Consider the following 24,458-nt stretch of genomic DNA (forward strand, 5'->3'; position numbering starts at 1 on the left):
CTCCATGCAAGGTCCAGAGCTGTTCAAGGCACTCGACTCTTCTCACTCCTCGTCTGGCCTTTTTTTGCTTTATTGTGGTTCCCAAACTTTGTCACTTATTAGAATCATCTGGGGAGCTTTTGAAACTCCAGATGTCCCGGTCACAAGCCATATGCATTACATTAGAATATCGGGGTTTGGGGGTGGGAGCCAGGCAACAGTATTTTTCAAGATCCCCAAGTGATTCCATGGACAGCAAAATTTAGAAACCACTGTGTTATCCCATGCTCAGGCACACATGTAGAGGTTGGAGTAGCTTAAAGTGCACTCATTCACTTCATAATAAGGAGATTATATATGCTGGGTTCTTTCTTCTAAACCTAACAGTTTATCCATGCAAATAAATCTCTTAATTAGGGGCTTTTTTAGCAATTAACTTGTCAATAACAGCAGCCACAAAAATGCAGCAATTGGTATCGAGACCAAGAAGCAAATCCTAACCTAATATATTTATGGTCCTTCTAGATCCAATGCATTCTTAGTCTCAAAGACTGCCAGTGAAAAAGTAAACCATTAGTTAGCAAACAGAATAATTTACTGACTTTGATACATATTCACCATCACAGACTTGAACCAAAGACACATGTATCTTCTTTCCTCTGTGATGTGTGGCAAGTTCCCCTTCAAAGAGGTTAAGTAAAGAGATACCCTTAGACTCTCTGCAGCTGGAAAAGCTTTACGTTGCCAACTGGGGTCCCCTCACCTCTCACCTGGGGTTGGGCTGGGAAAGGATCGTAGTCCTTCACATACTCGTGCTTCTCTGACACTGGATTCATTCAGCCTTGGAAATGGGATCCTTGAATACCAAGAACGTCAAGTTCAGAAACTAATTTTCTAGAAGTCATAACAAACACAGACAGGAATTTTGAAACTGCCTTTGGGGAGGAAGCATTCCCTATTAAAGTACTGTTTCTAAAGCCTGAGTTGTTGTCTGATAGAAATGGAGTTCGGACAGCCCTCTTTCCCTGTAATTCTTTCAGGAGCAAGCAGTTTTAAAGTCTAATGTGTGCAGAGAATGCTACTTTGTAACCGTGGTGTGTATTGCCCTAAACGGAAAAGACGGAGCGTTTTCCACATTCTGTGCAGCATGTTCATCTTTCTCGTGGAAAGAGTCGTGGGATGTTCAAATATTGCAGTTCTCGTAGACGAGTTCCCTCTGGGCCACTCAGCTCCCCTAGCTGGAATTGCAAGTACAAGCAAAAAGAACAACCAGCACATTTTTAAAAGTACACATGCAAAAAGAAACCTAGGAAATTTCAAATAACTTTAGGGAGACATATCTTGACTTCTCCAACGAGAAGCGAGGAGGAGATGAATCCGAGCAACAAGTGCTACAGATGCCCTCGCCAGCTCCGCAGCTTCACACGGTGCATCCACAGGGCAGCCCCCGGGGCTCTCCTGGGAGCGGTTCTGAACACGCCGTGCTGAGCATTGCCGCATTGTGGGGTCCCAGCCATCATCAGAATCAGGAGCCACGTGGGTCCTTCACACATTTCACGGAGGCCAAGTGGATCTTGAGGACCCCAGGCTCCACCTGGAATCATCTGTAGGGGGTGCACCCACATCACTTCCAGCCAAAGCCTCCCCTTTCTCCCACGCTTACTCTCTCTGTTCCCAGAATCTCCCACTTTCCCGGGCTTGTCCAGTGCACACAGCTCGGCGGGGGTGTGGAGAAGACTGACGTCTGAAAAAGACAAGAAGGAGACTGGGTGCTGAGTGGGAAAAACATAAAACCTCTTGGAGATGTGAACACCCCTCACTTTTGACAAAAGGCTTGAGCCTGCAGTGTCCAAAATGGAAGCCACCAACCACATGTGGACATTGCGCTCTTGGAATGCGATATCAACATGCTAAAAGGAAATGTTGGGGTAAATAAAATGTAGTATTAAAATTAATCTCACCTGTTTCTTCTTACTTTTTTAATGTGGCTACCAGAAAACATAACATTACTTCTGTGGCTCGCATTAGACTTCTGTTGGGCAGCTTGGATGGGGCCCATTGATGCTTTGGCTCTGGCAGTTGGACGCCTTCTTGAGGAAGAGATGCAGTAAATATTTAACACCATCCTCCAGTGTGTTAATTATTTATTGGTGCCTGACAAGCTGCCCCAGCCACTATGAACCAGATGCCTGGGCGTGGTGGGATGGGGTCTGTCTCAGCTGCACTCAAGGTCTCGTGTCTCCACTTGGGAAAGATCTGCTTCTGAGCTCACTTGGGCGGCGGGTGGCAGGACTCCAGTCGTTCTGGGTTGTTGGACCAAAGCCTCAGCCCCTCGCAGTCTCTGGGCCTGAGGTCACCCTCAGTTCCTTGCCAAATGGACTTCTCCACTGGGCAGTTCACACAATGGCAGCTGACTTCATCAGAACCAGCAAGAGCCTCAGGCCTGCCAGCAGGATGAAAGCCACCTAATCTCACCAAGGGGCAGCCCATCACTTTCATGAGTCACTGGTCCAGCCACCCTGGGGGGAAAGGGTTACACCGGGGTGTGGATTCCAGGAGGCAGGGGTCCCTGGGCACTGTCTGGGGCAGAGAATGAGCACACAGTTAACATTCTCTTCACCTACCCTGTGGTTGCTCTTCAATGTCGTCTTCTTACTCTAACGGATCTAATGTGCTACATTCACGTTTGCTTGTTGAATGCCTAAAGAAATTCTAAACTGATATTTAAGAAACTACCAACAGTGGTGACTTTGGGGGACAAGAGTAGGAAGTGGGCAGATGGGAACAAAGATGGGAGGGAGACATTTCACTGGATACCTGTTTCTATTTGGAGAGTTTCGAACTGTGTGTGTGTATTACCTTTCAAAAAAGAGAGAGAGAGGAGGGGACGGGAGGGAAAGAGAAGAGAGCATGGGAAAATAGACGGCTTCAGTTCCCCAAGCACTCCGTGCTTGGCTGTGGCCCTTCCTTTGGAGGGATGTCTTTCCCTGGCCTCATCTGACCCCCTGTGACCTTGAAGACAGCTCAGTACCAGCTCCTCAGGCCCCTCTTCCTGAGCCGTGCGGTCTCTGAGAGCATGACTGCTCGAGTGCTTATCCCACCGCATTAAAATCATTGGGTCACTGCCTCTCTCTCCTGCTTGCCCCCCCTGCTCTTTGAGGGCAGGTGCACAGCCTTTTTGGACCTTGTATTCTGTGGTTGAAGGATGAATGGCAGTTCTCCTTAACAGGTGCGGATCCCAATTCTCCTTGGGATCCTACCCTGGAACCCAGAAAACACTGTGGCAGGGATCTGTTAGGACTCTGCCAGGCTGGTGTCTGAGTGTCAGGAGGCCCCAAGTCCCCCACCCCAAAACCACAAGGCCTGAGATGCCCTTCGGGGTGAGGGGACTGGGGACAGCACCCACAGGCTCTGCCTCCAGTTGCTGACCCCAAATGTGTTAGCCCCTCGTGGACAGGAGGTTGTGACCTGGCCCAGCAGCATCAGCATCGCCGGGTAACTAATTAGAAATGCAAATTTCAGGGCCCCTCCCCCTACCGAATCAGGGGTGGGGCCCGGCAATCTGTGGTTCCCCAAAGCCCTCCGGGTGGTCTGACGCACCCTCAGGTTTGAGAACCACGGATGGAGCCTTTTTCCTTGGAGCTCCTGCAGAGCCTCCCTCTCACCTCTGAGCCCGTCACCCCCTCAGGGTGTCCCTTTCTAAGCATTTCCCCCCGCACCTTCAGGGTCCTTACTCTCCCAGAGGGCCGTCTGGTGAGGAACTTACAGTGCATGCAGCCGGCTAAACTGCTTTGGAGGAAAAATGAACTATTTTCAAAGGGTGACATCAAATGGGAGCCCCGGGACTTGCTGCTCCGGGTTGGTGAATACTGCCCGCCTTCCTCCCGGGCAGGGTCACTCTCCCCCAGCTGCCCCACTCACAGTTTCGATGGCCTTTTGTGGTATTTTCTGGGTCGTGCTTTTCCAATCGCATCTTCCTAGTGGAGTTCCAGAACCAAACGTATCTTTTGGAAGAATTGAAGGATCATGTTGCAGTAGACTTTTTGAGAGGATGCGTCCTTCCGGTGCTGTGTGGAACGCGGCCTGGAGAGCTTGGTCAGTGCTCCTTTGGCCTTGGCCAAGCACCCTAGAGGCCTGGTCACCATTTTCTCATACATCATCTGACTTTATCTGTAGATTCTGTTACAAGAAAAAAAAGAAATGAATATGATTTTTTAAACTATCCCAAAGCTTTTAGATGTGTGTCTGGGGGTAACACTTCACTCCAATAGAGAAGAGTCTAGAGAACCAAGGAAGGAGCAGGTACCAGGGCTCAAGTACAGATGGGGAGCTGGTGCAGTGTCTGGGGCACCATCTGCTTATTTATTGCCTTCTCTCCTCATCTCAGGGAAGCCCCTTCAGCGTTGGGATTTGCAGGACTGGAGTCTGAGGGGAGGCTCAATCCTACACATCACATAATACCTGGGAAAGGTTTCCCTGAAATAGCCGGACACCCTATATTTATGTTACTCTTCTATTCAAAAGCACCATCACTTCCAGTGTCTAATTGAGTTTTAGAACAACATTTCCCACCTGAAACATGAGGAAGTGAAACTTGAAGAAGTAACAGGACTTGGCCCAGGGCCCCTGGCTCCCAGCAGGAGCTTGGACCATTTACTTCAAGTCCAGTCTCTTAGTTTTACTTGTAACTAAGTCATATCAGATCTTCTCAGTGTCCCTTCTAATTCTCCAATGGTCCTCCTGGACTTCCTTTCCATTCCTGGAGATACGGAGCCATGGACTTCAAATCTCATTCTAGTCAGCCCTCATTTAGTGATGTAGAAATGCTACCCAGATAATTAAATGATTTTTCCAAGTTCACAGAGATAGTCAGGGACTTCAGCGCTGGACAGCCTGCTGGCTGCCCTTTCAGGGCTCGGTCCACCGCACCACACTTTACGGTCACTGACCGTTTTCTTTTAATTAGTGTTGATTTTCAATGTTCCTTTGATTTCTATTTATTCTATATACTTATAGAATACCTACACTCCTAAGTATACATATGCATACTTATACTGTATATTCTATATACTTGTATCCTATAGTAGGTATGGGTACAATTGGGAAAGGCAGTTCTTGATTGAGATTTTGAAGACACGCATTCACCCCACATTTCACCAAGGTTTGGCAGCAGGTTTTCTAAATGATTTTGACTTTTGCGAGTGTCGTTAGGAAATAATATGCTCTCCCCCAGAAAAAACAGGCTTGTGTGGAAGGTAGCAGGTGAACTCAGCCTGTAAGTGGAGAAAGGGACCATTGGAATAGTCCGTACTTAAAAGATGCATGAGAAAAAGAAGGAGTCCAGTGCATCACGGCCCTTTGTTGACCATGGCAGAATCAGACGAGCATTTGTGATTTATTGGCAATCAGAGCAGGTCCTAGGAAGGAAGAATCCAGGAAGAAAATATTGGTAAGGAAACACCATCTCCCTATGAACCAAAATTGCTTCAAACCATGGAAAGACCCCCAGATAGAAGTTAGAACTCATAGGCCTTCTAGAACTCTCCTTCATCTGGATCCTTCTCTCCATCTTTTGCCTCCATGCTCGGTGACCTCACGTGTGCCTTGGACCTGCTGACTACCAGCCCTGGCCAGGGAGGGGACCTAATTTGGCTCTCTTGGTTCCCTAAGAGCTAGAATTGCCTGAGCTAAATTCTTCTGAACAGATATGGGGAGGAAAGCGGTCACTTGTTTGTGCAGGCAGATGGTGGCACAGAGCCCTGTCAGAACCATGGACTTTGGAAAGAATGTAATGAGTTTTATAAGTTTCCCTCCCACTCTGAGCAGTGAGATGATGGCTTGGGGAACACCTGCGGAGAGTGCACTGCATATTAAGCAGGCTCCCATATGATGCTAATGGCTAGAGTAGATATTTGCATATATGAATATGTTTAATGGAGGTGCATAAACATTTGTCTTTGGCTTTAAATCTCAAATAGGTGGAGATAGTGACAGCACCAGCTATAGAAACAACTCTAAAAATCAAACAACCCAATTAAAATTCAGATTTTAAAAAACCCATTAAGACATAGTTAAATGAAATGAACTTTAAAGGACTAAAGGATTCAGATCTGTGAAGGGCCCCAGATGATGCTGGGGAAACCCTATTAATCAGAACCCACTGCTCTGTGAAATGCCTGCCGTTCCTAGAGAAGGTGTTTGCCGTGCCCTATGCAGTACCCAGGTGAGACAGACGTGCGCCAGGAGCCAGTGACCATCTGCGGTAGGCCGGCTGCTGATCTGCTCCCAGTAAACTTGGGGCCTCAAACACGTAGGCCCCAGCACAACGTAAATCGGTCTCTTACGCAATTAGAAAAAAAATATACAAGGAATTGCCATAATATTAAATATTAAGTTGCAAGGGTTGTATTTAGTTCCTCCAGTTCCTGAGCACTTCTGAAGTTATTTTGAAATGAGGCGACCGGGTCCATTGGAGTTCTGTGTGCCAGAGCTTAGCAATGGTGGAACACTGAGAAATGGTTAAAACGCGAATGGGGATGTGAGTGTCCTGTAGGAAGGGAACCAGCCCTGGGAGACAAGATGCTGTCCACTGATGGGTGCGCACGAGGCACAGAGGGCAGGAGCAAATGAACGTGTGAAGGATGGGGAGTTTGGATGCAAAGGTTTACTGTCGGTGATGAGGAATGTTTCCATTCGTCTTTCACTTGCAGAAAGAGAATGGTCCACCTGGGGTGGGAGTTGGCAAACCACAAGGGAAATGTTTGTACTTGGTTCTTCTTTAGAGTTCTGGGTTCAGCTCTTGTCATATCCTCTATCCAGGTCACGGAAGGCCCCTTCTCTCTGCCTGAAAGCAGGAGATCTTTCCGCAGGTGGCTCAGAACCTTCTGTCCCCTTCCGCTGGGTGTTCAGGCAGTGTGTGCGATAACATGCCTGGGGCACTAATTTTAAGGAACAGTTATCTAACACAGTTCCCAAGCAAACGATGGGCAGGATCCCAGTCACCTAATTGCAATTTTAAAAATCCTGCAGGAGGCCTTTAAGGGTTGCAGTTCCCAGCGATCTGGCTCAAACTCCCCTGCAAAATCATAATTAAGCGCTAGCTGGGAGGGCTCCTGGCAGCTGGGTAAAGTGTTAAGGCCACAAAGTACAGGTTTCTCGGCATCCCTGGCAGCACCTCTGCTCCTTGACTTTAATCCACAAAGTTGTATTTTATTGTCCTTCCAATGTCCCCGTTGTCATCAGACATGGGCCCTGTGAGGGACGCCCGGACGCATACCAGCTTCCAGCTCCCAGGTCAGACCTCCCCGTGCACTGAGGCTGAAGGTTGTGTTTTCTGTCCTCAGTGAGATGTGGCACCACGTCAGACCAATCAGCCACGGTAGCAGTTATAACCCAAAAAATATTCCCGTCCACGGCCTCTGGAGAACATCGTCTCTTCTTTTCAAAATGGCCTAATCAGTAGAACAGATGACTTAGTTTTAAGTCATTATTATGGAAACATCGTCATCATCCAGTTTGTTTACCCATGCAAGTTTTCTAAATGCTCTAAGGTCTGAATCTTCACTCTGGGTCAAAGGGGATTGCTCATAGAGACTCACATGTGTTGAGTTTGAATGCTCACTTGGTGCCAGGGACTGTGTGTGTGAGGTGACCGTGTAATTATTTCTCTGGAAAGCCCTGGAGGCAGGTGCCAGGTCACTCAGCTGGTGGAGGGGCAAGCTGGGGTCCATCCGGGCGGTCTGAGGCTGCCCCACGTTCCAATGCCCCCAGCCTGCGCCTCCAGCAGTGCCCGCCTCAAGGGAGCTGCTGTGGGACTGAATGAGGTCATGTCTAGAAAGCGCTTAGCAGGCCAAGTGCTCACCCCCATTCAACAGTGGGACCCTCTATCCTGAGATGGGTTTTGGGTTTCGGCCACCTAGCCGGGCTCAGGGAACGGGAAAGGGGAGTTTCTTTGGTGTGGTTCTGGGTGGGTGCCACCTCGGGGCACCAAGCCAGGAGTGATGTCGAAGCAGAGACTTACACTTATTCTGCAGCCCCCACCCCTGCTAGGGACTTGCACTTATCCTTTTACTCTCGGCTTACTGTTTTTGTTTGTTTGTTTGTTTTTGTGTAATATTCCATATAATATCCCGATCTATTTCTTTTTGGAAGTAGACAAATGATAAAAAAAAAGCCTTCACAACTGGCTAGGAGCAGGGATGGGGCTGCGACTCAGTGCCATTTGTGTGTTCGAATGGAGGGAGTCACACACAAATGTGACAGCTCTCGTGGCCTGTGGGTATCACAACCTCTCTGTCTTCTCCTTGTTTCATTGCTCAGCTGTCACCCCAAATTCCCATCAGCTACCCCTCAGACTTTCTCAGAGGCCACTCAGATATTGGCAGCTTTAGAAATGGAGCACTTCTTTAAACCAGACTTAAAGAGTGCAGCTGATGGGACTCAGCGCTGAGCTTTGGAAGTTGAGTCGGGGGCTTCAGCTTGTGACTGTTGGGGCAAAGGAGAAAGGCTGGGCTCGTGTTCTTTGATGCCTTGAACCTCCGTCGCCCGAGCTCGTGCTTGTGAGCCTGTCGGGGGGTGGAGGGGGCGTGTGGTGGTGACTGTCTACTCTGCATCTGTGGTTTTAGGTTTTGGTAACAGTCCCTTTCCCGGGATTGCTGTGTGCACGCGAATAAGCTGTTGAACTTAGTGTTTCCATCGCTGTGGGTATAAAGAACATTTTCCCACTCCCGAGATACTCTGGTGTTTTACTGGATTTTAATTTCCCTTGAAATCTCTCTTGAATACAAAATGGTTTTACATTTCATTCTTTGTTTTTAGATCTCAGCCAGAAACACTATAAATTCATTTACTTAAACATAAGAGAGGTAAATTCAGGGGCAGAGTAATGAGTAGTCACAAAGCATGGTGGGTCCTTGACTGCTTTTCTCCTGGACGTGATGACAACATGGATGAGTCCCACTAGAGAAATGACAAAGCCGGGACCCAGAGGGGCGAACTGCCCAGGAATCCGTGTAAGAGGTAGTATGAGGTTGACAGAGGCGAGTTTACGCATTTAGCACATGCGCAAAATAAAAATAAGCTGTGAAAACATGTCAGAGTTGAGTTTGCAGATGACCATGTTTTATTCGGGACACCAAAGTTTTGCTGCAGCCAAGGAAGCCCGAACAGAAGTAGCTCTGGGGTTCCAGGGCTGGAAAATGACTTTCATAGACCTAAGAAGGAAGTTAGCTTGGCTCCTATTGATTGGATGAGTTTGTCCGTCCTATAGGGGTGGGTTTAGGGCAGGTGGGCTTTATTTTGCTTCGGGTCAAATGTAATGATCTAGGAGCTTGGTTGGCTCTCTGGGTCAGCTGCCTTGGTGGGAATTTCAAATTCCAAAAGGTAAAGAGGAGACACAGGAGGGAATTCAAGGAGGAAGTCGGGCATGGGTTTTTGTTTGTTTGTTTGTTTGTTTGGCCCTGGGGGTCCCCAGGGCTTTCTCTGTACAATTTTGTCACTTCCTACTGTAAAATAAAAGAGAACCTCACGCCTCTTTTTACTGTTGTTCTTACTTGGAGTAATGCCAGCCTCGCATGGTAACTGTGTCCTAGGGCTGGTTTGCTGCCGAGCTCTGGCTGCTGCCCACAGGAGTGTTGGGGGTCCCTATCCGGGTGGACGGTGGCCTTCAAATCTGTGCATCCTACTACCTGTATAGAGATACAACTTTCCAGCACTCTTGACATGTTCAATCTAACAAGGAAAGTTGTTAAAAATGATTGGGTATCGAGGAGCTAAGACGGTAACATACAGAGGAGTGGAATTTATTTAGTCCCCTGGAACAACTAATAAACAAGCAGGCACACCTAGTAAATAATCTGGAACAACTGCTAGGGGACAACCGTGATTGTCCACACATTGTACACCAACCTGGATTGGGAGGAATGCCTGAGATCGCAGCATAAAATCTGTAAGTAAAAACTGGAGAACCACACAGGGAGCCCCTTCCCCCCATGGCAGGCTAAGCAGCAAAACCTCGCTGTGGTAGAAAGCAGCACTCTCCCAGCAAGCAAATATAGCTCAGACCAACTCCAGCTGGGGATTTAATTAACAAATGTGGACTACTGAATACAAGCTACAAACCCCCAACAAGCAGACAGAGGCTTTTAGTGACAACTGACCTTAAAGAACCAGAAGACTCCGCTGTCCCGGGAGGGGTAACCCAGAAAACCAGGTGTTACCTCTGGCCAACGAGTGAAACTGGGGGACCGTGTACTGGCTCTGAAAGGAGCTTTCTGTCCCTTTTCCTCTCTCTCAACCTGAGGGGCTCAGTGGAGAGAGCCGCAGCCATTTTCAGTTCGCAGCACTTTGACCCAGGAAGGGGTGGAGATAACAGAGTCAGAGACAACAATTCATGTGCAAGTAATAACTCTCTAGGGGGTTCATCCGCCCTAAGAGGAAGGAGGAGGGGCCCAGCTTTCCCTTCAGAACCAGACCCCAGAGCCGGGAGGGAAAACAGTCAAAACAGAGACTAAAGGGGCCACATCTCCTTACACCAGTCGGGAGTGACAGCCTGACAGGCACCACCTGCTGGGCAGGTTAGGAAAAGCACAGCAACTGGAGACCTCACAGGAAAGTCTGTCATTCCTCTAAGATGCACCCTGAATATAACCCCATTCTGAGACCTGAACCCGTTCTGGTCTGGGAAAATCTAACTGAGGTAACCAAGGAAACCAGATGCCTAGGCAATGGAAAACTACAATCTACACTAGGAAAACGAAGATATGGCCCAATCAAGGAACAAACTAACCCCTCAATCAAGATATAGTTGAGATATTGTTTCACTTTAATAAAACAATCTATTGAAGATTTTCAAAGAAATATGCTAAATCAAATCAAAAACCAAATCAACAAGTTCAGGGAAGATATGGCAAAAGAGGTGAAGAATATAAGGAAAACACTGGGTGAACATAAGGTAGAAATCTAAAGTTTGAAAAAACAACTGTCAGAATCTATGGAAATGAAAGGCACAACACAAGAGATGAAAAACACGGTGGAGACATACAACAGCAGATCTAAACAGGCAGAAGAAAACACTCAGGAACTGGAGAGCAAGACACCTGAAATCCTACACAAGAGAACAGATAAGGAAAAGAATGGGAAAATATGAGCAGCGTATCAGGGAATTGAATGACAACATGAATCACATGAATTGTATGTGTCATGGGTGTCCCAGAAGGAGAAGAGAAGGGAAACGGGGCAGAAGCAATAACAGAGGAAATTATCAATGACAACTTCCCATCTCTTATGAAAGACATAAAATTACAGATCCAAGAAGTGCAGCATACCCCAAATAGAATAGATCTGAATAGACCCATGCCAAGACACTTAATAATCAGATTATCAAACGTTAAAGACAAAGAGAGAATCCTGAAAGCAGCAAGAGGAAAGCGATCCATGACATACAAAGGAAGCTTGATAAGACTATGTGCAGATTCCTCAATAGAACCCATGGAGGCAAGAAGGAAGTGGGGTTATATATTTAAGATACTGAAAGAGAAAAACGGCCAACCAAGAGTCCTATATCTGGCACAACTGTCCATATATGAGAAAGGGTTTAAAATATTATCTGACAAACAGACAATGAGAGAGTTTGTGAACAAGAAAATACTAAAGGAAGCACTGCAGACAGAAAGGAAAAGACAAAAGTGAGAGGTTTTGATCACAATTTTCAGTGATAGTAGCACAGAAATGTAAGTACACTGAACAAAGACGACGGTGAGTATGGTTGAAAGAGGAAGGTTAGGAGCATGTGGGACACCAGAAGTAAAGAGGACAGATAAAGGCTGAGACTATATAACTCAGTAAGACCTAGAGTGCTCAACAATTATAATAAAAGGTACAAGTAGTTTTTACATGAGGGAAAACAAATGAATGTCAACATTGCAAGGTATTAAAACTAGAGTGGTATTGGGGGAAAAAATACACTCAATGCAAACTAGAGACTATAGTTAACAGAAACATTGTATTATGCTTCCTTTAATGCAGCAAAGCATAAGGGAGGGGTATGGGACCCTTGGCATTGGTGATGTCGTCTGACTCTTTTATTCTACTTTAGTTTAATTCTGTCTTTCCTTTTGTTGCTTTTTAGCTGTCACGGTTTTTTTCTTTCTTTTTCCTTTTCTTTTGTCTCTCTACCTTCTTTGATTCTTCCTCCTTCTTTGTGAAGAATTGGAGATGTCCTTATATAGATAGTGATGATGGTGGTGTATATATAAGTATGTGACTATACAGGGAACCATCAGTTGTTTACTTAGGGCAGAAGGTATGGTGGGTGAACAAAACCATCTTTAGAAAAAAAAACAGGTTGATGAAGAAACCTTGGGGGCAGTATATTGAGTGAAATAAGTCAGATACATAAGGACAAATATTGCAGGGTCTCACTGATATGAACGAATTATAATATGTAAACTCATAGACATGAAATATAAGTTAACAGGATATAGAATGAGCCTAAAGATTGGGGAGCAGTTGCTTATTATGAGCAGAATGTTCAACTAGATTGAACTTAAGTGTTTGGAAGTGGACAGAGGTGATGGTAGCACGTTATTGTGAGAATAACTAACAGTGCTTAGTGGTGTGTAAATGTGGTGGAAAGGGGAAGCTCAGAGTCACGTTTGTCACCAGAAGGAAAGGTGGAGGTTAAAAGATGGGAATGTATGCAACAGTGAATCTCGTGGTGGACAATGTCCAGGATTAACTGTACAAATATTAGAAATCTCTTTCTTGAGCTAGAACAAATGTATGACACTATAACTAGAAGTTAATAATAGAGGGGTATAGAGGGAAAAAATATACCTACTGCAAACTATGTACTACAGTTAACAGTATTTTAACATTCTTTCATCAACAGTAACAAATGTACTATACCAATACTATGAGTCAGTAATGGAGAGGGGGAGGTTTGGGTTTTGGAGGATTTGAGTTTTCTTTTTTTGTCTTTCTTTTCTGGAGTAATGAAAATGTTCTAAAAATTGAGAAAAAAATTAATTGTGGTGATGGATGCACAGCTGTATGATGGTACCATGGGCAACTGATTGTGCACTTTGGATCTTTGGATAATTGTATGGTATGTGAACAATCTCAATAAAATTAAATTTTAAAAAAATGATTGGGTATATCTTTCCCTCTCCTTTCCCCACCCACCGACAGGACCACCACACGCGGGACACTGAATGTTTGCAGGGCAATCCACAAGATTAAACCAAAAGAAGGGGTGATGGGCAGAGGCAGGAGCCATCCTGCTTTTCTGGTCTGTTTCATCAGAAAGACACATGTGCCTTCTGGTAGGACAGAGCCTTGGCGAAGATGCCGCAGCTCAGCCAACAACCCAGCACTGGGCTCTGTGCCGTCGCCGTGTGGGCCTGGGGTGGGGTAGGGGCCCAAGGACTAGAAACCCAGCCCCTTCCCGGGCGATTCCAGAACAGCGCTCCAGTAAGTCATCGAGATGCCTCTTCTCTTAACGCCTCCGTGGATGCATTTGGGTGGCTCAGGGAAATGGACGCGTGCCAGCTGTAGAGAGCGATTGGGGGTGAAGCGCTGCAGTTGGGACTGATGTGCGGTTGTTTATGGTTTAAAGAAGGAGAGAATGACACTTCTCAGCTAGCTGGCAGGAGGAGGATTTGGTGCTCTCATGGTAAGTTTTAAATGGTACACCAGACATTACCTAGAAATTTATTTCTCACTTGTGTTCTCTAGAACAAATAGAAGTTTTTCTACTTGACGAAACAGGGAGCAAATTTATTTCATAGACTCACGGGATCTAAAGCAGGAACGAACCCTAGAGGTTGTGCAGCATAATCCTTCGTTTAATACATGGGGAAATAGGGCTGGGGAGTGAGGGGACTGGCCCCAAATGCACGGACACTGGGGACCATGACCCATCCTGCGGGGTCTTTACCCACAGATCACTGAAATTACTCAGGCAAATATTCAGAGGAATATATGCATGATAAGCCTATAATTGGGTTTTAAAGGAAACTGGGCACATTTTAAGTGACATTCTTTGGAAGTTGACTTCAAGGATGACAGGGCACTGCAGAGTGGTTTTCAAACCGATCTGTGGGGCCCCAGGGCTCATCAGAAGTGGAGTGTGCCCCCTGCTTCCTAACAGAGAGCTCTGCTTTTCTCTGTTACATGCTGCACTTCTGAGTACGATTTCTATTCAAATGAATTAATCTGAAAACTACTGTTCTATAAGGAACAATTTAGCAGTACTGGCAAGAATCCAATTTTATCATCAGTAATAGCAGAGTTTTTGTTTGTTTGATTTTTACTACTTTTAACTTTTATGGACCCAAAAGTAGGTTTCTCCGCTGTGCTATCGTGAGGAATCCGAGGGACCCAGGTGGGCTGGGGAGTTGTCTTCACAGGGCCTCTTCAGGAAGGTCTCTCCTGTGTGGGTTTCCAGTGAAGATGAAGGTGCTTATGCAGCAGGATGTTAAGGCAGATGTCTTCTCCAGACCTTTGACTGCTGGGAGACATCAACAGCTACTGCTCGCAGCTCCAGTTTATTGTCTCATCGTTCTCGGCAGAGTTTTACCTGGTCTCTAATTCTACTGATCATGAAAGTTCCTCCCCACCCCTCCCCCAGGTCAGCAGAGTCGATAGCACCGTGCCTGACATGTGGGAAACACAAATAATTATGGAATTAAAGCTTTACAGAGAAAAGCATCTGTGTGGTTCTGTTGGTTTAGAAAATCATATTCTTGGGCCAGCCCATCTTAGCACATAACTCTTGTGAGGACTAATTTTCATGATGTGGCAGTGTTGCTTCCCAAGCACATCAGGCAAAATGCGTTTAAGAGGAAAAGACAAAAAAAAAAAAAAAAAAGAAAAGAAAACGACATAAGGAAACAAATAGATTCCTACTGAAATGTTGCTCTAATAAAGGTATCTTGGTGCTGCCTTATTTTGCTAAGTGTTCGTACCGCTTTGCTCCTTCTTTCAGAATGCTGGAAGATGACCTCAAGCTGAGCAGTGATGAAGAGGAGAATGAGCAGGTAAGACGTTCTTGGACTGCGCCATCCTTGGGGTGGGCCATGGGTGCCACTGGCCTGGACGCGCAGGGTATCGGGTCACACAAACCCGGAGTCGTGGTGCCCCAGGATTCTGGGCTTTCCTCTGCTAATGACTCACTTCTCTGTCCTTGTGCCAGTCTGTTAAAATATCCTGGCGTTGGTTTCCCTTAAAACTGTAATTCTGTGATTTTATGATGTTGAGACAACAAGGGGTACATCCAAGGAAAATGGCACGTGACACCCGCCTGTGAAATAGGAGCCTCTCTTCTCCGCAAAGCTCCCTGGCTTTCTGGAGAGTAGACATGTGACCGTAACCTCATCAGCATGCAACAGGCAAACCAGAGCATTAAATTTTGAGAAGTCTTCTGCAGATATTATTAACACTGAGAAGCAGCAAGCATAGAGGGGAGCTAAAATGATGAATAAAAAATAATCATTCTCAGTGTAGGTTGTCTTAAATGATAAATGCGCTTGAAATGTTCTCCCCTGCTTTTGATTTATCCACTCAAGACATCAGTCAGGGGTTTATAAATACTATTCTGATCAGTCAGTTAAGGTGAAAAAATATCCATTTAATATTCATCCTTTTCACTTCTGTATTTCAGAAATGTTTATTTTAAAGCAAGTTTGAAAATAGTAAAGACAGATTTTCTTATATTTCTGTTTCCTTTTTCTCATTACCTGTGTTGTATTTTGTCAAGTTTGCATAAATGTGATAGGTATAAAGACAATGGAGAGGGCATTTTTATGAGTCATTTTTATGTGCAACACAAGATACACTATTCAATTTATTTTTGGAATTGTGTGTTTTATTCAAAGATGTCATGAAATGCTATGCAGGTGATTTGGCTGTCACACACACAAGTACAAATAGTGTGGAGAGAGAGTATTTGGAGGTGAAATAAAAGTCAAAGAAAATTTTTCAGGAAGAGCTCATGGACAGAACGTGGTTGTGCCGTCGCCCCAGATGTCACTGCTCTGTGAGAGAAGGGAGGTGCCAGAGCAGGGCCTGGGTATCAAACAGAACCGGGTGAATCCACAGCTAGGTTGGCAAGTGAGCAAACCCAGGTGAAGGATGGCTCCTGAGCAAGGAGGGCCTCTGGCACTGTGGGTTTTTTAGAGATTAAGCTTTTTCCTAAGTGTACACACCTGGCTAGTCAGATGTCTCTTAGCAGAAATGTAGAATGATTGCACTACTAATTTTGATGCCTCATATATGCGACTATAAGAAAATGATTTAATTTGTCTTGTGTTTTTTTCCCACTGAGAGGCTGAGATAGAACTTTGTGAATTAAATCATATCAAACTCTTAAATTATAGGTTATATTAGAAAAAGTTTTCAAAGGCTAGTTCATTCAGCAAAGCTTCCTTAAATTTGGAAAGAATCCTGAGTATTTCCAGGAAATAGTTTCACTGAAAACTCAATTTTAAAAAATTTCTTATCAAGAGTGTATTGTACACATTCTCTGAGGCAATAAGAAGTTTTATTTCACTCATGTTGCTTTCTTTACTACTCCCTTTTAGACGATAGCCATTGCTAATATTGTACTGTAAATACTCAGGTCAGAACTTTCTTCTTGCAATTGGTCCCAGTGTATGTGGTACGGCTCGAAAGCAGGGGGTTCTCTGCCTGAAGTGCTCAAGTGACCAATTCCTGAGACACCAGGTTTCAAAGAGAGAAAGGATTTATTCCTAAGCACAAAGCAGGAGACCAGATGGCCCATCAGCCTAAAAAATCTGTCTCCACGAGCTGCAGTAACTCTGATAGTTTTATAGTATCAAAAAATGGGCAGGTTTTAGGATAATGAACACGATGACTCTAGAGAAGGAGGTTAGAGATGATTTAATTATTGAGCATGCGCAGATTGACTACATGCTTAGAACGTATGTAAGAAAATGGCGGCCTTCGTACAGTGATGGGCATGATTTTTAGTGTTATAATGAGGTATAAGTCACTTATACGTTAAAGTTTAAGGTACTGCGCATGTCAGGCAGGCCAATTTTGGTTAGATCCAGCTTCATCTAGCAAGATAATTTAGGAATTTGGGGGTGGGTTAGTTCTGGGCTGCCTCAAGTCCCTTCATTAATAAACATCAGGGGCTGTCTTTAGTGATCATAAGACTCTAAAGTTGGAAAACCGGATAAAGTGGGTACAAGTGAGGGTCAGTCACAAGGATTTACAATCACAAGATAAAGGTTATATGGTTATACGATCATTATCAGAAATCAAGGCAGCTGGATTACAGTTCAGTGATGTCAGCTGTTTCCCTCTGGCTATTGTAATATACTAGTAAAAAGAAATAGCTATATAATGATTCAGTAATCATAATCATTTGTTAAATCCTAACTTCTCAGTTACATATGTACACCACATCTTCCTATATTTTGCAATAAAAGGAGCTGACAGGATGAATGCTTTTTATACAATAATCCCTTTCTCCTAATTAAGACTCCAGACAGTGGTTTTGTATGTGTTAGTTTAAGTTATTGCTTCAACACTAATTATATTAAGCTCTCCTGCTTTGGCCTATAATTATACCCTGGACCAATCAAAAAAAAGTAATTCCCATGTTTTTAAACAAAACTAATGATAGGGTATTTTTTTCTCTCCAAAGCCAAAATACGATTTTGCCCTGAGACCGGAGCCTGTGCTCACATGCAAAACACACACACATCTCAGTGCTCTGCCGTTGTGGGATAATTCAACGTGTAACACAAAGGGTTTTTCCAGGCATAGTCCGAGTTTGTCCCTTACCCCACATCTTTCAGAACTGCATTGTACATTTCCTTGCCTCAGTAAACATAGTATCCTGAATCCCTCAAGGTTTTCTTACATTAAACTGGTTGTTGACCATCCTGCACAGCCACTGGAGTCAACTGATGTCCTCCAGTGTTCCAAGGGGCTACCCTGGTTGAACCCTCCTCAAATAGCCTTGGACTCTTGTTCCTTAAATGCTCCTGCCCGCTGCATCCTTCTCTCCTCCTTGCCTTCGTGCTCTCAGAGAAGGAAGCTGTCTAATGATTGTGAGCACAGGCTTGGCCAGCCTGCTCCCTGGGCTCAGATCCGCCCTCTGCTACATGGCAGCTTGGCAGCCTGGCTCAGCTCTGAGCCGTTCTCCACTCCGGTGTCCCCCACGTAAAAATGGAATAAATGTTAGACCCCCAGAGCCTGCCACTTCACCGAACTTGAAATCATCCATCATCTTCATGTTGCCAGATCCAGTTGGCTTTTTTTTTTAGTCCATTTTTAATTGAATAGAGCATACATAGAGAAAAGTGCACATATCCTAAGTATACAACTCAATGAATATTCATAAGCCAAACACCCTCAATCAAGAAGCAAATGTGCCCAGCCTCCAGGACCTCCCCATGCTCCCTTCTAGGCACCATCCCCAGAGGTCTTAACCAGGTCCTGTTTTCTTACACTGTTGACTAATTCTGCTCATTTTAAAAATGTATATCAGTGGATCATATAGCATGTGCTCATGTGTGTCTGGCTTCTTTCACTCAACAATGTGTTTATGAGATTCATCTGTGTTGTTGCCTGTCATCCAAGTTTGTTCATTCCCATTGCTGTATCATATTCCATTATGTGAATAAGCCATAATTGACTTACCCATTTTAAGGCTTTTTGGGCTTTTGGAACAGTGCTGTTATTCACACATTGTACAGGTCTTTTAGGAAACAAATGGAAGCTTTTCTGCTGAGTCTATGTCCAGGAGTAGAAATGCTTGGACATAGAGCAGTGTGTGCTCCACTTTGGGAGATAATCCCAAATCATTTTCTGAAAAGTTTGTACCAATTGACATTCCCACCAGCAATGTAAGAAAATTCCAGTTGCCCCACATCCTCAGCACATTTGCCTGTTTATGTTCATGGGGATAATGATCTGAAGTTTTCTGTTTTGTGCTATCTTTGTCTGGCTTTGAGATCAGAGTAATACTGGCCTTATAAAATGAACTGGGAAGTAGTCCCTCTTCCTCTCTTTGTGAAAGAAACTGTAGAACAGGTATTAATTCTTCTTTACATGTTTGGCAGAATTCTTCAGTGAAATCATGTGGGCTTGAAGACTTCTTTCTCTGGAGTTTTTTAAATTAAAAATGCAATATCCTTAATTGTGCAGGGCTATTCAAATTGTCTGTTTCATATTGGACAAGTTGTGGTAATACATGCTCTTCAAGGAATTAGTCCATCTATGTCATTTAGGTTTCCATATTTATGTGTGTAGAGTTGTTCATAGTATCCTTTATTATCCTTTTGATGTCAGCAGGGACCATAATTTTAGCCTCCGTTTCATTCCTGATACTGATCATTTGTCTCCTCTCTTTTTTTTTCTTTGTCATTTTTGCTAGAGGTTTGTCGATTTTATCAATCTTTTCAAAGAACTCGTTATTTGCCTCACTGATTTTCTCTATTTAGTTTCTCTGATTTCAGTTTCATTGATTTCTTATCTTTATGATTTCCCTCCTGCTTGCCTTGGGTTTGTTTTGCTCTTCTTTTTCTAGTTTCTTGAAGTGAAGTGGGAGCTTAGATTATTGATTTGAGACTTATCCTCCTTCATGTAAGTGTTCGGTGCTACAAATTTCACTCTCAGCACTACTTTAGTTGCAATTCTGATATGTTGTATTTTCATCGTCATTTAAGCTCAAAAAAGAATACCTGTGTTGTTTAATTTCTGAGTGTTTGGAGATTTCTTATAATTCCTTTTTTTGGGGGGGGGAGGTTCTAGTTCAATTCCATTGTGGTCAGTGAACATGCCCTATATGATTTCAATTCTTGTAAGTTTATTGAGAAAGCTGCTCTCCTCCTATAAAAGCCCATCCCAGGAGGGGCTTTTGGAATCACCCTTCCTCTGTTTTTTTTCAGAACTCTATTTTATGTGTTTCCATGTGACAGTTGCATTTCGGTTTTCTATGAATGAGTCTGCACTCGATTAAAGAAAGCACCAGACACACACAAAAAACACCAGAGCTGAGTGTACTGGGCTCTCTTCATTCCCCACCTTACCACACTGAACACTGTCCATCACTCCTTCCCTCTTGAGCCACACGCTCTCCTGAAACATGCTCTCCTCGTTTGTTTCCTCCCTCTCCAGCTGTTTTTTCTCAGGCTCCTTTGCTGACCGTTCCTCTGCTCGCCAATCTCTGGTGTTGACGTCTTCCAGCATTTGGCCCTGCGTTCTCTTCTCCCCTGCACTTCCTCTCTGGGCGATCACCCCCTTTCCCAGGGCTTTCCATTTTTATCCACTGACAGTTTCCAAAGTTATTTCCTCAGCTCAGAACATTCTTCCAAACTTCAGACCTACTTGACTTTTCCACTTGGACTTCACACAAGCATTTCAAACTCAATATTTCCAGTACAGGTCTTCTGATCTTTCCATACCTCTACCCACACACACGCCCCAATATGCTCCTCCTGTGATTGTTCCCGTTTCCAGAACTGGCACTCCCAGCTGTTCAAACCCAAAAACATCACACTCATCCTTAACAACTCCCTGTTCCCCACTCAGCTGTTCGTTTAATCTCCAAGTATTATCAGTCCAACATCCAGAATTAAATCTCGGTCCATCCACTTCTGCCGACCCTGGCTAGTCTAAACCCTCCGTCGTCCAATCTTCCGTATTTCTCCTGCTCTCCCTGTGATTCAGCCTCCTCACAGTGATCTTTTAGAAACAGAAATTGATCAAGTCATGCCTTGATCTCAAATCTTAGGTAGGTTTCCCATTCCCTTTAGGATACCATCCAGAGCCCATGACATGCTCAGCACAACCCTGCATGGTCTGGTTTCTGCCCACTTCTCCCCCTTTGCTTCACACTGAGCTCATTCATTACCTTCTGCCACAGGGGATTTCTCTCAGCTCCTCCAGAAGCCAAGCTCAGCTGCCTCAGGGCCTCCACAGCTCTCTTATACATTGCCTGGCTGAGATCTACTCATCTTGGAGATGCAGTGTAATTTTCACTTCCTCAGAGAGGCCTCCCCTTACCTAAATTGGACCCCTGGTTAGTCTTTCTCCTGGTAACCTTAGCCTTTCTTCTTAGGTCTTATAATTTTAATTATATATTCATATGTTTGCTTTTTTCGTATCTGTCTCTAACAACTCTGTCTGGAACAAACGAGGTGCTAAGTATTGTTGAATGGTTGCATAAAAAAATGCATACTGTTGAATTGAATTGATGCCATTTCTACTATCTATCACCCAGAATCAAAGATGACCACTTCCCTATCCTTTTTTCTTATACTGAGCACAATGATTTTTCAACTTAGTCTTATCCAAAGATCAAAGATGATGACAGAAATGGCAAAACAATAAAACTAAAGATCATAGATTAACTATAGAGTTATGTTCAAATAACCTATTTAATTAAGAGAAAAGCATCTACCCAGTCTCCATGGAGATGTCTGTAACACTTCTTCAACAGGATTAACATCAAGATATATCAACATAAAAATTTTTGTCATAGTTTATCTCAAACAGAAGCCTCCCAAACCGAGAGAATGAGTTTCTCCTCAGCCTTCCCTCTCAAGGATAACAGAATTTTAACTTGATCTCTAAAACTGGGGTTGTGACAGGGTCTCTCCGCCAGCCTTCAGAAACTTCAGGAATATAATTGAAATGGAGGCACATGCTCACGGACGCATCTACGTGTTCCATACTTGATGATGAGGGTCAAACTGGAAATAGGACAGATGATTTGAGAATCTGATTTATGGTGTTTCTGAGTTAATCAAGGATAAGTGATACAGGTAGCACTTTCTCTCCTTTTCTGTAACTCTTGGTTTTGACAATTCCAAAGACTAATGTGAAGGAATTAAAAGACTTAAGACGAAGTTATTTCTGGGGGCACTAAGAACTAGGGGAGATGTTAGATGAAGTGGAAGGAAAAGATGAGTTGTATTACATGTCTTCCCATTTAGTAGAAAAATGATGAGTTCTGCTTTCCAAGCCAATGGAAACTTGGGAGATTGGACACAGGCAAATATTTTGATGCAATTACTATAGCAAAGGCTTGAGGAGAGGGACACAGATTAAGACTTTGAGCAAGGAGCAGCCGAGCTAGTGTTAACTGCCGACAGTGCCTCAGAGATGACAAACACATAAGCTCAGGAGAAGGGGAACCCGGGTCAGAAATGAGGAGCTTGATATGGGCGTGCAGCTTCGAGTAATTACATTCTCCACACATAACAGGCAGTCAGTTTTAATTATATAACTGCACTTTTTCCTTTAAATGAACATGGTTTATCCACTTAAACTGACATTTTTAATTTTACAGGCAGTGGAAATTTTCCTGTCGGCATAATTTATTTCTTACACACTGAAGAAAAGTTACCTTTTAATCCCCAATCAATATTTAGAGAGCACAGAATTAATGTAATAGATTTCTAGGTAGTTAACATAAATCTGCATGTTAAGGAGCCAATTCTCTCTTTATTTATAATGTGTAGAGTAATACCGTGTCTCAGCAAAAATCTAAAGCCTCATTGCATTGAAATATCAAGGTGGCAGTTCTTACCACTTTTTGTTTCTTTCCATTTCTTGTAAAGTGGCACAAGAAACATTCCCATATCAGTTCTCTGTTCTTTACTGTAGAAGCCACTAGATAACTGCCACCGTTTGTGGGTGTAATATTAAAAGCAGATTGCCATTTGTAATGGGAGCTGTTCGTTTTTTCCCTTGTTCCTTTCTAATATGACAATTTCATAACAGAAAGCAGAGCTTTCAGAAAGAACCCATGAAAACCATTGCAGTGCATGTCAATCAGTGACCAAATAAATTAGCTGAATGATCTGCAGACGTGCAGTAATAATACAGGAGATTTTTGCAGCCCAACTCCACTTCCCTGGGTGTGCTTTTCTTCTCAGGATCATCTGGGTTGATGCTGAAGTTCTTGGCCTGTGAAAATTTATTACCCACAGAGTCACTCTGCATTCAGATGGCCAAGTCTGAATAAATAGAGTCATTGTGCTTGTCTGGGATTTGTGGCCAGAGTTCATCCAGTCAGCTTGACATTCATATCCCAGGAGATCCATAAAAGCCAACATCCTGGTATGTGCTCTTGAATGCTGCCAAATTGTGTAGAATTGTATAAGCAGGAGTTGAAACAGTAATCAGGACCAGGTTTGAGGGGCAAGGCTCCAAAATCCAGTTTGTCCTACGTTAGAAATAAACTGTTCTGATATTGTTATTTATACTTAAACAAGATCTAGAAAAATTTTACCTAAGATTCATTCTGAGAATAGTTTTGAATGCCTACTGGCATCAACCTTAGTGCGAGACCCTGGCTTGTTGGTCTTGCTGAATTGTGTATTAGTAATATTTCACTATGATAGTTTAACCATAAAAACAACCCTCAAAGGAGTGTTTAAGGTAAATTTTAAATGCCAAGCAATGTCCCCGTTCTAAATGACTGTAAAAAATAAGCATATATCAAGCCTAACAGCAAACTAGAAACATACAGAAGAGTAGTTTATGATTGTTTTTCTTTTGTTTGTACTACCAAACTGGTTTCTTTTTAATATGGAACAGTTAGACTACAGAACAATAACTCTAATTGATAACTGTTGTCTATCAGGTCCTTGTCATCTTTGTGTCTTAAAGTAATTGTAAATTTGAGCCTTTGGTCATAATCAGTAAAACACAAATGTCTCAGCAAGAGGTTTTTTGGTTTGGTTTTGTTTTGTTTTTTATATCGAGCAGTCTTAAAGCTTAGTTAAATAATTGTATTTTATAAATAAAATTTTGCTGTAACTAGAAACAAGTGCAAAATATCCATGCACTTGTTATAAAGATTTACAAACTACACAAGCATACATAGGGAAATGTAATTGCCTTTTTGCATGTTGATCAACTGTAATTTCCAAAATTGACATGATCCACTGACTTAAATGTCTCTGAAAACAGGCATACAAAAGCCCATAACCCCATTTCCTAAGATATTTTCTCAGACCTCCTAAAGGAACCTGACTGAAATTTGTGCAGGTTTAGTTGTATCTGTCTGCCTGGGCCATATGTGTGCCTAATTTCAGTCTGAGGACCTTAAATGTAAAGCTAGAAAATGAGAAAATTATACAAAAATTGTAAAATGATCCATTAAGTTTGGGCAAACATGCAATTAACACAAAAATGGAGAACCATCTCCTTTGTTATGTTGAGGAATTCGTAGAGGGAGCTCCATCTTTGAACCACACTTTCCATTAATGGTAGATATGGAGACCCCCAAAATAGGATCTCCACTAGGTGAGCAGAATAGGAGCTGTGCATCATTAATTCACAGGTGCACTCCTCCAGTGCCGCCTCCAGCAGGGCTGCTGGTTGGCAAAGGAAGCGGAATTCCCTGTCCAGAGGACGCTCCTCGTTTAAGTCAGCAGAGTGGCCGTTGGCCTGTGACTCTACTGGACCTTCTCTTCAATAGCGTCTTCAGAAGT

At 43.7% G+C, this 24,458-nt stretch overlaps 1 protein-coding gene across 2 annotated transcripts in view; it reads left to right on the forward strand.

Moving 5' to 3' along the window:
* AFF3 (AF4/FMR2 family member 3) overlaps positions 1-24,458 on the forward strand; it is a 524,208-nt gene that overhangs the window by 402,394 nt on the left and 97,356 nt on the right. For both annotated transcript variants that reach the window (XM_037806556.1, XM_037806557.1), the window contains one exon: positions 14,966-15,017. In XM_037806556.1, coding sequence (XP_037662484.1) covers positions 14,966-15,017 — 52 coding nt within the window. The remainder of the gene's footprint in view (positions 1-14,965; positions 15,018-24,458) is intronic.

The sequence above is a fragment of the Choloepus didactylus genome, chromosome 17 (assembly GCF_015220235.1).
Source record: "Choloepus didactylus isolate mChoDid1 chromosome 17, mChoDid1.pri, whole genome shotgun sequence".
In the NCBI taxonomy this organism is placed as follows: Eukaryota; Metazoa; Chordata; class Mammalia; order Pilosa; family Megalonychidae; genus Choloepus; species Choloepus didactylus.